The sequence below is a fragment of the Neofelis nebulosa genome, chromosome 2 (genome assembly GCF_028018385.1).
Source record: "Neofelis nebulosa isolate mNeoNeb1 chromosome 2, mNeoNeb1.pri, whole genome shotgun sequence".
Lineage (NCBI taxonomy): Eukaryota > Metazoa > Chordata > Mammalia > Carnivora > Felidae > Neofelis > Neofelis nebulosa.
The window spans coordinates 15527496-15541643 of record NC_080783.1 but is presented as its reverse complement, the minus strand read 5'-3'; the positions used below and the strand labels follow the sequence as shown (position 1 = coordinate 15541643).

Sequence of the window (14148 nt, the reverse complement as noted above, 5' to 3'; positions counted from 1 at the left end):
CCACTTGAACATTCGGGGGAGGGGGAGGGGGAGGGGGAGGGGGAGGGGGTGGGCGGGGGCAGAGAAAACACAGCTCGTACCAGGACTGTAACGATGCTCTGGAGAAAGTAGGAGTGGTCTGAGCAAGAAGTGAATGAAGGCTTTGAGCGAGCATGCTTGCTCGGGCAAACGAGGTCCCCGGAGCCCTCCCAGTGTTCAAGGGCCTGTAACCTGCTCCATCTACCGTAATATTAAAGCCCCAAAGTCTTCAAGTGCAGTAGCTCAAACTCAAGTGCATGGCGACGTGATCATCAGGATTCTCCATAGATGTGACTGAATCATGCTAAACCTAAGGCACCTTATACCCTTTACGAAGCCAAGCCAAGCCATCTTGCTGAGGTATGGTTTCTTTTAAACTCAGACTCAACCCAGCGATGTGTTCTCTACCGCCACTTCAGTGAGCTTCTAGGCATTTTGGCAGCTTCAGTGACCATCATGAAATAAACTGTGATGGCAGAACTCAATCTGCTTTTAATAAAAAGCCAGAATGTTGGGCTTTGCAAAATCCAATTGCTTTTCTGGGCATAAAGATTAGCCCAAGTTAATTCATAAGTAGGTCCTGGGCTCCTCTAAAGTAATTTACTCTTGGGACGGCTGGGTGGCTGTCGGTTGAGCATCCAACTTTCGATGTCAGCTCAGGTCATGATGCCAGGGTTGTGGGATCGAGCTCCACGTCAGGCTCTGTGCTCAGAGTGGGGCCTGCTAGACATTCTTGCTCTCTCACTGCCCCTCTCCCGTGCCTGCTCTCTCTCTAAAAAAATAAACAAATTTACTACTTTGTTAATAGTTTAGTTTATATAGAGGGAACTATGAACAACTGAAATCAATAACTCACAGCAGCCTGATTTGATAGCTTCAGGGTTGCTTCTACCGACTTCCGTAACACAGCTGAAAATTCACCCCACACCACAGTCTGCATTTAACTTCATTCCAAAGACACATGCCATTCTGCCCAAAAGGGATGAATCCGCTTAGCTGCTTGAGTCATGACTAATTTTTAACAATGGTGCAGCAACTTTGGATCCTACAGCTCAGTAAATGCAGTGGCTGGCTCAGCCTTAAAGAGCCAGGATATGTTGGACTCCACACCCAAGTCTTAATATTTGAGAAGTGTGTCTGACTTAGTTGCTCAACAGGAAGCTAGCCTGATAGTCTCACAACATGGACGGTCAGTCAGTGAGTCCACACGAGCAGAAGAAAGCGTCCAATGAGGTCAAGAATGAAAACATTTCATTTGCTCTTACAGAAATGTAAGAGTACAATATGTACGAGAGTACAGGAACACGGGGCGAATAAAATTGGTGGGAGGCATATAATAATCCGGCACAGATTTCTTCTTCATTTCCATTGAGGAAGATACACCTGCCTATACAAAACTGACATGAGGCTGGGAATCGGGGTTTTACTTAATGTTACAAAACAAGTCAGTGGTGACTGTCAATCCTTCTCTGTGCTATCAGGATCCCTTGTACATTCCCTTGGAGCACTATGTATAAAAACCTATTTACGGGGGGCACCTGGGTGGCTCAGTCAGTGAAATGTCTGACTTCAGCTCAGGTCATGATCTCGCAGTTTGTGGGTTCAAGCCCAGCATGGGGCTCTGTACTGACAGCTCGGAGCCTACAGCCTGCTTCGGATTCTGTGTCTCCCTTGCTCTCTGCACCTCCCCTGCTCGCACACGCACTCTCTTTCTCTCAAAAACAAATAAACATTAAAAAAATAAAAAAATAAAAACCAGTTCATCTCCCTCAAGACTGGCAACTCTTTCTCTTATATTCCAAACAGACCCTGCAAAGAAAAGGAACTCAAAGACTCTTCGGGGGCACCTGGGTGGCTCAGTCGGTTAAGTGTCCGACTTTGGCTCAGGTCATGATCTCACAGTTCGTGGGTTTGAGCCCCACGTTGACAGCTCAGAGCCTGGAGCCTGCTTCAATTCTGTGTCTCCCTCTCTCTCTCTGCCCCTCGCCTGCTCACACTCTGTCTCTCTCTCAAAAATAAATAAACATAAAAAAAAAAAAAAAAGACTCTTCTACCAGTGCAATGAATGAGATGGTCTTGTTTACTCTTGCCATACATCCCTACCTTCTGAACTTTGGGTACAGCACCCCCCGCTAATGAAAATCTGGGATGTTTTTATATTACTGGAAAAGTTCTCTATCGTTTCATTTTTGATACTCTAGATTTTTCTTCTTCAAAACAGTGTGACTATTTAGGAGGAAACGGCTAACTCCGACAGAAAAAAATGCTTACTGGCTTGAAAGGCAGTAAAAATGTATGTGCTCAATTCACTGAGGAGAAGTGGCTGATGAATTACTGAAAAGAAAACAACATTCCTGTTTTTAAGTAAATAACCCCCCCCCAGTACATTTTGGTTTTTCATGCCCTAAAATAAGAAGATAGAATACAACAGAAGAAAACCCAATTAAATCAAAAGTTAGGACAAAAACGGAGCCCCAAGGGCGGCAGCAAGGTGACATTAACCCTTTAATGGCTGGACGCTTACAAGTCATTCTCATGGACAATCACCACAGACCAGGACGCTAGGTACCTGGCCTCAGGGACTGCTAATACCCCGCCAGTAAGAGCAGACACCAAAAGGTGCCTATTACACGGCCAGAACTTTTCAAAACGCAAATTCATGTAATCCTTACAAAAATCCAGTAAGTGCAACCATCATCCCCACTGCTACAGATGAGAAAACGGGCACAGGGAGACGGAATAAATTGTCCGAGGTTGAGCAGCTCTTAAGTGGCAGAACCAGGACTCAAACCCCAAAACGCTGGCTGTACAGTCTTGAATCCATGGAGCTGAGCTGCCGCCGCTACAGGGTCCTCTGCGTACCCCCAAATGACAAGCAGGGGGTCCACCTGCACATACGCAGAATAATCCATCAGAAAAATGACTTGCTAGGATAAAAACTCCGGGTCTCCCTCAAGAGGAAACCTACTCGGGGCGCCTGGGTGGCTCAGTCGGTTGGGCGGCCGTCTTCGGCTCAGGTCATGATCTCACGGTCCGTGAGTTCAAGCCCCGCGTCGGGCTCTGGGCTGACGGCTCAGAGCCTGGAGCCTGCTTCGGATTCTGTGTCTCCCTCTCTCTCTGACCCTCCCCCGTTCATGCTCTGTGTCTCTCTGTCTCAAAAATAAATAAACGTTAAAAAAATTAAAAAATACTTTAAAAAAAAAAAAAAAAAAAAAAAAAAGAGGAAACCTACTCCAGAGGGTGAACTTACTGAGCACGCCTCCCTCCTCTCATTCCTCAAACCCCACTGACGGAAAAGGTTAAAGACAATAAACCAGAATGGTGCGAGATAACAGGCCAATGTCTTATCAGATGAAAATGGCTCCACGGGGAGAACAGCACAATAATCACAAGTAAAAACCGGAATAAAAGGTCTGCTACAGAGATGAAAACTACTCTTTCTGATGACACGAAGTGTAGCAGAAATGCAAATCGGAGGTGACAAGTATACAGACTGACTTTCTGGGGTTATCGCCAGGGTGATGTGTTACGTGACGGCCCAGAGCGCTAGCACTGAACAACAGCTCGCTCGCTCTCAACAGGCGGCCTTCTCTCCCAGCGTGGTCCTCGCTTGCGGAGTGGAGTCTGTGCCTGGGCCTTCCCAGAAACACATGAAAGAAAAAAACAGCAGAGACATCCCTACCAAGGGCTGCACCACAGCCAAGCGCTCTGTGCTCACAGCGAAAATGTCCTCGCGGCAATCGTGGGGACCTCAGCTTGCTCCTCACCCTCCAGACTCCGAGCCGCCTGCTTACAAGTGTGCCCAGCCCTGAAGCGCCCTGAGGGAGCCCCTGCCATTAGGAAAGAGGCCTACCGCTGAAACAGTATTACAAAACTTTTGAGGAAACTTAGTGTAACTGACCTAATCCTATACACATCTGTAAATAGGTTGGATCACCAAGGATCAAAACATACAATTCAAAGAGCTAAGACGAAAGGAAAGGAGTCAAAATTAACAGAAAAACCTGACAGTGAAATCATAACAAATACTTAGAGCCGGCACGGAAAATGTTTTGATTTCTACCACCAAAGAAAACTGATACACCACCCAAAGAAAATGCTACACAGACTGATATTAAAATAAACTTTTATTCTCTAAGGATATATGCACAGAAACCAAATTCTGGCCTTAGCTTGAAGTCCAAAACTTATCCAGCTTTGGGCAAATTAACACTTGCCTGTCTTAATTTTCCTATATATTAAGCATGGACAGTGTTTTTGGTCCCATCTGCCTCAAAGAGATGGATTAACAATCAAAAGAGAAGAAGTATGTTTAAAAAGATTTTGAAAAGTATAAAGTACCATCCAAATGCAAGGTGATGCCGTTAGCCGAAGACAAGGCTGCACACTGGGAAGTGGATGGAATCCAGCTTCGGCGGAAGAGTTTGCTACAAAAGGTTCACATACCGTCGGCACGGACGTGCCTCTCTAGTGTCCATTTCCTGAGATCAGCTGATTTACAGCCAACGGTTCTCAACTACTCTGGGCGGTCAGAACAACTGCCCTATGATCCGCTTCAAGAGAAACTGAGGAAGAGGCCTTTGCTGGTGTCAACAGATTCAAAAGAAAACACGGAGTTCTGCAGTCTGGGGTGAGGCTCCTGAATAGAACACAGGATCTGAACAGTTAAATCCAGGGAACCAGAGAAACACTGCCAGCAGTTCAGTCATTTGATGGTACCGCTCACCAAGAAATGATCTCCTCTGCAGCTCCAGACCGACCTCAGTCTGAAGACAAAAGTCTGAATAAGACTGACATCCTTGGCAATCAGGTTTAAGCACTAACTAAATACAGGTTTCTTCAGGAATCTCTGAGTTCCAAACGGTGGACCAAGCAACTGGCTGTACTAAGAAGTCCAGACGACACTCGAGACAAAACCTGGTAAAACGTGTATAATAACTAGTACAAGAGTGACAGTGAACAGCCACTGCTAACTAGAATGGCAAGGTATCAAGTACCTTAAAATGACATGCACATAAATCACAGGATATAAGGAAATGTTCCGTAGTACTTTTTTGAATGTTTCTTTCTTTTTGAGAGAGAAAGAGACAGAGCGTGAGGAGGGGAGGGGCAGAGAGACAGGGAGACACAGAATCAGAAGCAGGCTCCAGGCTCTGAGCTGTCAGCAGAGCCTCACGCAGAGCTGGAACCCATGAGCCGAAGTCAGATGCTTAATGGACTGAGCGACCCAGGCACCCCTCGAGTTGAGGTTTTAGCAGGGTTCTTCATAAATGTTCAGTTCTTTACGATTTGCTTTCCATTTAAAGAAATAAGAGAGCAACGAAATATTTGAATAGCTTCCTTGGATGGATTCATATCAATCATGAAAACTAAATTTATGAAACAAATAGGAAAATTTAAACACGAGCTGGGTCTTCGATGATAAAAGAGTGTGGCTTATTTTTTAAAAATCAAGAGTGGCCTCTGTTATCTTTTAGAGATACATTATCTTCTAGAAATACATACTAAAGTGTTCGCTGACGACATGACAGGATGTCTGGGAACTACATCAAAAGAACATGGGGAAGCAGGCTAGAGTACAAACAGATGAAAGACTGGCCACGTGCTGATAACTGCTGAGCCGGGCGCTGGATTCACAGGGGTCATCATACTGCTTACCTTTTAATATGCAGGTGAAATTTTCATAATAAAATGCTTTCAGCGGGACTAAAAGGGGACTTGTTCTTACCTCTGCTAGAATCTTTTACTACAATGTCAGAGATTTCAAACAGTTTCAGAGGAAGGGGCATCTTCCGATTCGCAGCTATGGTCTTTAGGAGGCCAGGAAGAAGGGTAGTGCGTGCCACCTACAGGAGAACACATGAAATTGCATTGACCAAAGGAGAACCAAACCGACCTGGCGACAAGGCCAGAACTCAACAGCTTCACATTCACAGCAAGACTCTTCTGGAAAATGCAATGCCTAAATATCCAAATCATTTTTAATTTTCAATTCCAAGACAAAAACTTAAAATATTCTGGCTTCCAAACTTAAAAAATGAAAAGTCACAAAACTTGATCCCAAAATGAGAAACAAGTATTATAGATACAATGCTTGTATCTAGGATTGGTTATTTAAGACTTCAAATATATAAATTTTCATATCCTGCTTTATTTTATAAAGAAATTGAAGGAGATGACAAGAAACCCAAGTATTTATATAAGTTAAATCAGAATCAAATTCTTACAAACCAAGACCAGGGAAAATGTAAATGCAATTAAAATACCATGACAACGAGAAAAAAGAACTCAAGTAGGGAAGCACTAAAAAAAATTACGCGGTTGCCATGGGCAAGCTGTGACTATGGTTTTCAGCTTCGTAGCCAAAGAAATACAACCGGACATCCTAGTTCTTAAAAACAAAGCGGCTTCCCTACTTCTGTCTCAAATAAATTTCTCGTTCTGAGCTCGAGGAGACAGGTGGGCTTTCGACGCAGCACGTGACCAGACCAGTTTTACGAGCAGGAGCAGGAAACCGTCATCGAGAACGCGGGCTCTGGAGTCAGTCAGCCATCCTCTGCCCGGACGACTGCATGAGCTCACGCTGGTTTCGCGGCTTCCACTCCTGCACCTTACGGTCTGTTCTCCACGATGAGCCTTTAAAGCTCACATCGGATCAGGAACCTCCCCCGCTCAAAAATCTAATAGGTTTCCACCCAACTGTGAATCAAACCATGCCCTACGTGGGGTCCTTGTATCTAAACCTGGCCCCGGCATCCTCTCCCACTTCAACACGCGCTGCCCCCACTGGGCGTACCGGGCTTCGGCCACGCTCCGTGAGCAGACTTCCACCTCAGGCCTCCACGCCTCCTCCCTACCTCCACTTCATACGTTCTTCCTCTGGACTCACGTGCGGCGGCCTTACTTTCTTTAGGTCTCTTCTCAACAGGTCCTCGCCCACGAAGGCCCGTCTGTCCTGACCACCCTGACTAAAACAGCAGCCCCTCTGAGATCCTACAGGCGTAACAGTAATAAGCCCCTAAGACTTGCTAGTAGAATGTGTGTTGAGGAAAGAGAACGGATTTCCTATCAATCTCACTCTCCCAACTGCTGCGAGCAGCCTCAATCTCGGTGCTTTTCTAAATACCGCTCACGTTCGCGAACGGAGAGAAAGTGCCCAAACCCATCAGAAACAAAACTGCAGTGTTAAAAGAAAGCTTAACTTACTGTAATACAGACAAGCTTCCTGTGTAAATAATTTTTCTCAGGTTCCCCCCCCCCCATTTTACAGATAAGCCTTATTTGCTTGTTTAGAAACTCACGGCAATACAAGTGAAAACTGAATCCAATCAAACTTCTACATCTACCTACCGACATACTAGAAATGTAGGGGACCAGTGGAACGTATTCCACAAAATCTTAACTGTGGGAACTCTACAGGACAAATGACCCCGTTTCTTCAACAAATAAAGTGAAAGGGAGAGGAAAAGACAGAGATGGCTAGAGGAGCAATCTGTAAATTAAAAAGACTTAAGAAACACATCAACTTTGTACGAACGTTTGAATGCCAAATCAAACTATTAAAAAACTTGAGACAACTGGAAAAATGTGAACAATGATTGGCTACTTAAGGATACTAAAGAATACTATTGCTGACTTGGGGGAATGTGGTAACGTTCTGTAATTTTGTTTATAATAAAAATTTACATGTTTTAACTAAATGACATTTCTTCTTATATCCATTCTCTAACATCTCTGTGAGAAAATACCCCCAAATTAAGAATTATGCAAGAGAAAGAATGGGCTTAGACAATAAACGGAGTTACAAGTCCACAAACAACTTTACATTTAACCATAAGCAAACAGAAACCTGTCGGCCCCACGAGTAACGGTAGGATATATCTGCTAGTAAACCATGAGTAAACTGCAGAATCTGTCGAATCCAAAAGACAGCCTCTCATCTAATGTATTTTATGCAGAATTATTGATTCTGAAAGTGTGCTAAACCACTACTATTTATAGTGATATTTAATGTGCTTCTGATTTTTTTCCTTCCACTCACATAGAAAACAGAATGTAAACCTAAAGAACATTACCTCATCTTACATCTATCAAGCTTGATAAACAAAACTGGGAGAAAACGGAAAACCTGGAATAAACGCAAAAACCCAGTTAAGATTTACTGAAAAATCCCTCTACCCAAATGATTTTGAGCGTCTCCTATTAAAAAGAACACCATAAGAGAGAGCAGTACAAAAGCTACTGGGCCTCAAAGCAAACTTATGATCACAATCCTTCCAAATTGGCATAATTCTTCAAAGTTCTGACACCGAGTACCAAGAAACAACTCATGTACTTGGTGCGTGTTATTATCAATTAGTTCTTTAAACAGCTTCGCCCTAATCTACCGCATTAGTGGGTAGCCCTATAGATTAAATCTAACTTTAAAAAAAATCTAAATTTTAACATTTTTAGAACTTTAAAAATTTTTAGAATTGAGCCTTCTTTTACAGATGTGAAAACCACAGAACTATCTCAAGAGTTCACATGTTATTAACAGCATTAATTTATTTGAAAGCATTTCTTCCCAATTCTAAGATTCCCCTTGATTCCAAACCCGGTTAAAGAAAAATCATCAAGAGGGGCACCTGGGTGGCTCAGTCAGTTAAGTATCCGACTTCGGCCCAGATCATGATCTCACAGTTCGTGAGTTCGAGCCCCGCATCGGGCTCTGTGCTGACAGCTCAGAGCCTAGAACCTGCTTCGGACTGTTTCTCCCTCTCTCTCTGCCCCTCACCTGCGTGCACTCTCTCTCTCTCAAAAATAAATAAAACGTTAAAAAAAATTTAAAAGAAAAAAAGAAAAATCATCAAGAATTGCGCCTGTAAGCAAAACAGAATGAGAGCGAGCCAGTATGAAAGAGGGGAGATGGTTTAAAGTCATTAATAAGCAAAGGTATCATAATCTATAAAAAGAGCGCTTCGAGGTAATATCGTAGTCTATAATGTAAATCATTTAACACTTACTAAGGTAGTATCATTCGCACTGACATATTCCTACACCCTATGTGAAACTGCCATTGAACTGAAGGATTACCATGAAAAAAAAATGGAGACGGCTTAGTCAAAAACTGATGTAGCAACTAATTTCAAAGTGAATGACTTCACAGAGGTACTGTGAATAGTTACTGACTCATTTACTACAAATGGGTAGAAAAGATGAAAACTTCAAATAGTACTTAAAAAGTCAACTGATCTGAAAGGAATGAAATGGAAAGTTCAGGTAAGACTGGGCTACACAGCACAGAGCAAGCAAAGACCCACTGGACATCAATCAAGAAAAGATTACAAAAAGGTGTTAAGAATTTGTCAACAAAGTATGCAGGAACCAACTATCCTCTATCCAAGAAGAGACTTTTAAAAAGCTCTAAGACTTTGTTATCTGAAGTATACTAACTTATGTACCACCTCTCAGTATTTATTCAAACTCTTAGCTACTTAGAATTCTCACCTGGAATTCAGCTGTCTTAGGATTACTTATGTGGACTGCCTTTGTTGCAGAGATGTCCGAACCAAGTTTATCAGCAATATCTTCTTGGGAGCACTAAGAAGTACATACAAAATAAATAAGGAAAAACAATGACTAAATTGAATATACAAAGTATTTAAGGCTGTAAGTCAACTTATGGTCTTGTAGCAATGTAGATTCTCTGTATAAAGAAGTTAAAAAAAAAAATAAAGAATACATGTATCAACTACTTCAGGGTCACAGCAGATATAATTTCACATTAACAGTTCTTTTACAAGGAGTTCTATCTATGATACAGAGGCAAAGTAAGTTTTCCACATGTTGATGGTGCTATAACTGTATTTGGGCCCTTCCTAAGCTAGCCTCTCACTTACCAGTCTAGTCTCTTACAACTAGCTACCCATTCCCTGAATCTTACACTCTTCCTTCCTTCCTTTTACCCTAAGTGCCTTCCCCCAACCTACCTACTACCATCCCCCAACAGAGTTCTACCTCTTCCATAGATATATTCCTAGTGACTCCAACTTCTCTCTCCTTCCTTGGTGTTCCTATGGCTTTGTTTTGATTACCATTATAATGTCTGCTAAATACATACTGACTTACGGTAGAATGACAGGAGTAAGAGCAGAATTCAAGCGGCCTGAATTCTGCCCAACATTCTTTCTACTTGATCATTTAACTTCTGTGCATCTGTGCTTGATAAAGCTCTGAGAAATAAACTCTTAAGCACTCACCCACCAAACAGAGAAAGAGGCTGGTCACAAAACCAGGATGATAGGCAGAAGATATGAAAATAAAACTCACTATTAGATGCATTACATCTAACAAATGAGTTAACAAGATAATGCAAATAAAGCACCTGGCACAAACTAAGCGCTCAAAGAAATATTAACAGTGATGCTTAATAAATTACTAAGAACAAGTATCACATATTAATGCTAACTGCTGCAAAGGAGTTTAAAACTTAACATGAAAACTGATGTACCATCAGGGTACTGAACTATCTCCAACATTAGGTGATGTTGCCTAATTGCACTATTTTACCAAATGGTCTTCAAGGGCTAGTTACTCTGCATTTCTCTTGGGGGGAAAAAAAAAACACGGATGGGCTCAGATTTTATGTCAATGCCAGTTCTAATGATTCTTGCCATCCTCTCTTGGGAGGGATACTGAAGCCACATCCAGGCAGAGCAGAAAAAAGCTCCCTGATCTGCCATGGCTGCAGAGGTAAAGAATCATGGCAGGCATACTGGGAATAATCAAATTTTCTCTACAACACGGAGGTGGTTTTATAACAAGATATAATGTGATGAATTAGGAAATGCAATTTAAATAATGCAATCTACTCTCAAAAAGAACTCGTCTGTATTAAAAAAAAAAAAAAAAAAAACATCGTTCTGCACAGCAACACAGGTAGGTATGTGAGTGACCTTGTACTTTATCACAACAATGGAGGAAAACGGACTGAGATTAGAAGCAGTTTAAATTTTTTTCTTCTTAAACACTACTTCTGCAAAAAGGCAGGGAAACACACATGCCGAAGTCTAAACAGCAGTTAGTTCTGGGGAGGAAAATAGGGTTAGAATCCAGAGGGCCAACAGAAGGGAACAGTTATGGTTTACTCTACATGGTTCTGTACAGGTTTTGAATCCTTTCAAATCAATCCTATGTCACTTCATTTAAAAAAATTTTTTTTTTAACATTTATTTATTTTTGAGAAAGAGCATGAGCAGGGGAGGGGCAGAGAGCGGGGAGGGACGCAGAATCCAAAGCAGGCTCCAGGCTCCGAGCTGTCAGCACAGGGCCCAACGTAGGGCTCTAACCCAAGAACCGTGAGATCATGACCTGGTATGCTTAACTGAATGAGCCACCCACCTGGGTGTTAAGTGTCTGACTTCAGCTCAGGTCATGATCTCACAGTTCGTGGGTTCGAGTCCCGCGTTAGGCTCTGTGCTGACAGCTCAGAGCCTGGAACCTGCTTTGGATTCTGCATCCCTCCCCCATCTCTGCCCCTTCTGTGCTTGCGTTGTGTCTTGCTCTCTCAAAAATAAATAAATGTTAAAAAATAATTTTTAAATAAAATAAGATGCAATACATTTCTTGGGGCACCTGGGTGGTTCGGTCAGTTAAGCGTCTGACTTTGGCTCAGCTCATGATCTCAAGGTTCATGAATTCAAGCCCCATGTCAGGCCCTGCGTTGACAGCTCAGAACCCGGAGCCTGCTTTGGATTCTGTGTCTCCCTCTCTCTGGCCCCTCCCCGGCTCATGCTCTGTTTCTCTCTCAGAAAGAAATAAAACATTAAAAACAATTAAAAAAACAAATTTAAAATCTCAATAAAGGACTAGTGAATCAGCAAAATGAAAATGTTGACCGACAAGATACATGAGATCCCTTCCCATGTTAGCATCCTACAAAGACAAATGCTCACTAAAAGGACCCGGAGAGGCTGCATCTCCCTCTCCCCACATATGTAGTAGCGTAGCCCCCACTCCTGCCTTCTGTAAATACAACACTGAGAAGTCTATGTCTGGAGTCGAGTTGAGGGGAGAAAACGAATTAGTTTTGTTTTCCTTTGGTTTGGGTTTTGCCCTACGTCATTAAGCAGAAGCTTGCTTGAATACTCAAGAACCACACTGTAGGCACCACATAAATGCTCAGCAAGAGAAGAAGGAACTATAAACGGCATACATATTTTATTCTTTTCAAATGGTCAATCTGCAGGGGGAAGGGGATTTCCTTCTATTTTGTAATAAAATTCATTTCCTGATTCAAGCCTTTTATGTCAGCTTTTCAACTCAAAGCAAATGTTGTGAACATGTTCAAAGACCAGTTTAATGTGTAACAGTCCACAAACCCTTAACCAGGGCGGCATCTAGTGGGCACAGACACAACCAAATTAAGACTAAATATTCTAACTTCATCAGTCTGGTTATGAAATTCATTGCGAATTCAACCCTTAGCATCTCCATGCTAATAAAAAATACACAGTTATCTGTCATTTAAGACTGTTTTGTCCTTCATGATTTTCAGTGACTAAAAAGAAAACATTTCTTCACTAGAAATTGTACGTTCTCAAGTGAAAACATTTTTCTAGAACCTGGAAATGTTAGCAGTCTGGCTTTTGTAAGTTCGTGTCAGGAATCGGAGAATACAGTAACTCGGGGATTCACTGTCAACAATCAGCTGCACAGAAAAGCACACAGGACATACCAGAGCAAAGGTAAGCGCTTCGGTGAATCCGGCGGCCGCCATGTCATACCGTAGGAGCTCTGTGAGCTTATTAAGAGGAAACTGGAAGAAAGATATTTCGCTTTATTTCACCTCAATAAAATTTCCTACTAACTAAAGGTTTAAACAAAACACGTCATTAAAAGGAAAACCCCCTTCCATCCTAATACCGCTAGCACCCCCGTTTTGGCCCTCCCCACCGCCCCACTACCCCACTATTCCTACACAGATGTACAAACCCCCACTTGACCTCTCCCACACCAAACTTCTGCCTTCAGGCCAGGTTGAGGAAATGAATATCCCAGTTCGAGATTCAAAAGGGCTCCAAACTCGAAAGCTGTCTTTCTTCAAGTACTAGCCATCACAAGTTTTCAACTTACTCTAATCCACTGGGCATCTGTTTTGTATCCTCTCCATAGCAAATGCCTCTCATGGCACAGCATGTCCAAAGGCTACTTAATTCCTATGTTCTGTTTTTCCCAAAACCTTCCTGGCATTCAATAATCAGTCTCTCACAATAAGGAATATTTATTTAAGGGTGCAATCTTACTTGATTAGCTATGGTGTATGTTTTCGGGAGAGCCATCTGAATGTTGTTATATCCGTAAGCAATAGCTGCGTCTTCCACAATATCACATGCGTGGATAACGTCAGCTCTGGTTGGAGGGATCTCAATCTCAATCTGATTCCCGTCGCCTATTACTTCTGACTTTAAATGCATCCTGGTTAGAAGCTTGGCAATATTTTCTGGAGTTTCTCTGAAACAGGAATGTACAATCCATAAACTTCACTGGATTACTTAAAACATGCTTATATTTTGGGGTGCCTGGGTGGCTCAGTGGGCTCAGTCATGATCTCATGGTTTGAGTTCGAGCCCCGCGTCGGGTCGGGCTCTGTGCTGACAGCTCGGAGCCTGGAGTCTGCTTCTGTTTCTGTGTCTCCCTCTCTCTCTGCCCCTCCCCTGCTCACACTCTGTCTCTGTCTCTCTCAAATATAAATAAACATTAAAAAAATTTTTTAAATGCTTATATTTTGTTTTAAAATACTCTAAGTATCACCTTTCTTTCGGAGTTCCGTTAGACACTAGATATCACAACAGAGGAGTTATTATCACTTACTCTGAAAAGATATGAAAACCCTAAGCATCCTTCCAAGAAAAATTAAAGTCCTGTGGGTACTTCATTCTTGAATTCTCTCCAACAGTAAATAAATGTTTTCAAAGCGTACCTGATTCCAACTTTTTTGTTAATTAGATCAGCTCTCACTATCTCTTTTCGGTAAGCCAGTTCCTTCAAAGAGAAAAAGTTTGAGAAGCTTCAGTCATTCCCTGTCAGCTACAGTGTTAGACTCTAATTTTACGTCATCTTACTGTGGCAGTTTGCCCTCCCAAAAAA

At 42.4% G+C, this 14148-nt stretch overlaps 1 protein-coding gene across 1 annotated transcript in view; it reads right to left on the bottom strand.

The window, feature by feature from the left end:
• FARSB (phenylalanyl-tRNA synthetase subunit beta) overlaps window positions 1–14148 on the bottom strand; it is a 72172-nt gene that overhangs the window by 32155 nt on the left and 25869 nt on the right. Inside the window, exons 11-15 of the mRNA XM_058703378.1 lie at window positions 13982–14043; window positions 13305–13512; window positions 12737–12817; window positions 9508–9600; window positions 5747–5864 (exon numbers count right to left, since the gene is read on the bottom strand). Of these exons, the coding sequence (XP_058559361.1) occupies window positions 5747–5864; window positions 9508–9600; window positions 12737–12817; window positions 13305–13512; window positions 13982–14043 (562 nt within the window). The remainder of the gene's footprint in view (window positions 1–5746; window positions 5865–9507; window positions 9601–12736; window positions 12818–13304; window positions 13513–13981; window positions 14044–14148) is intronic.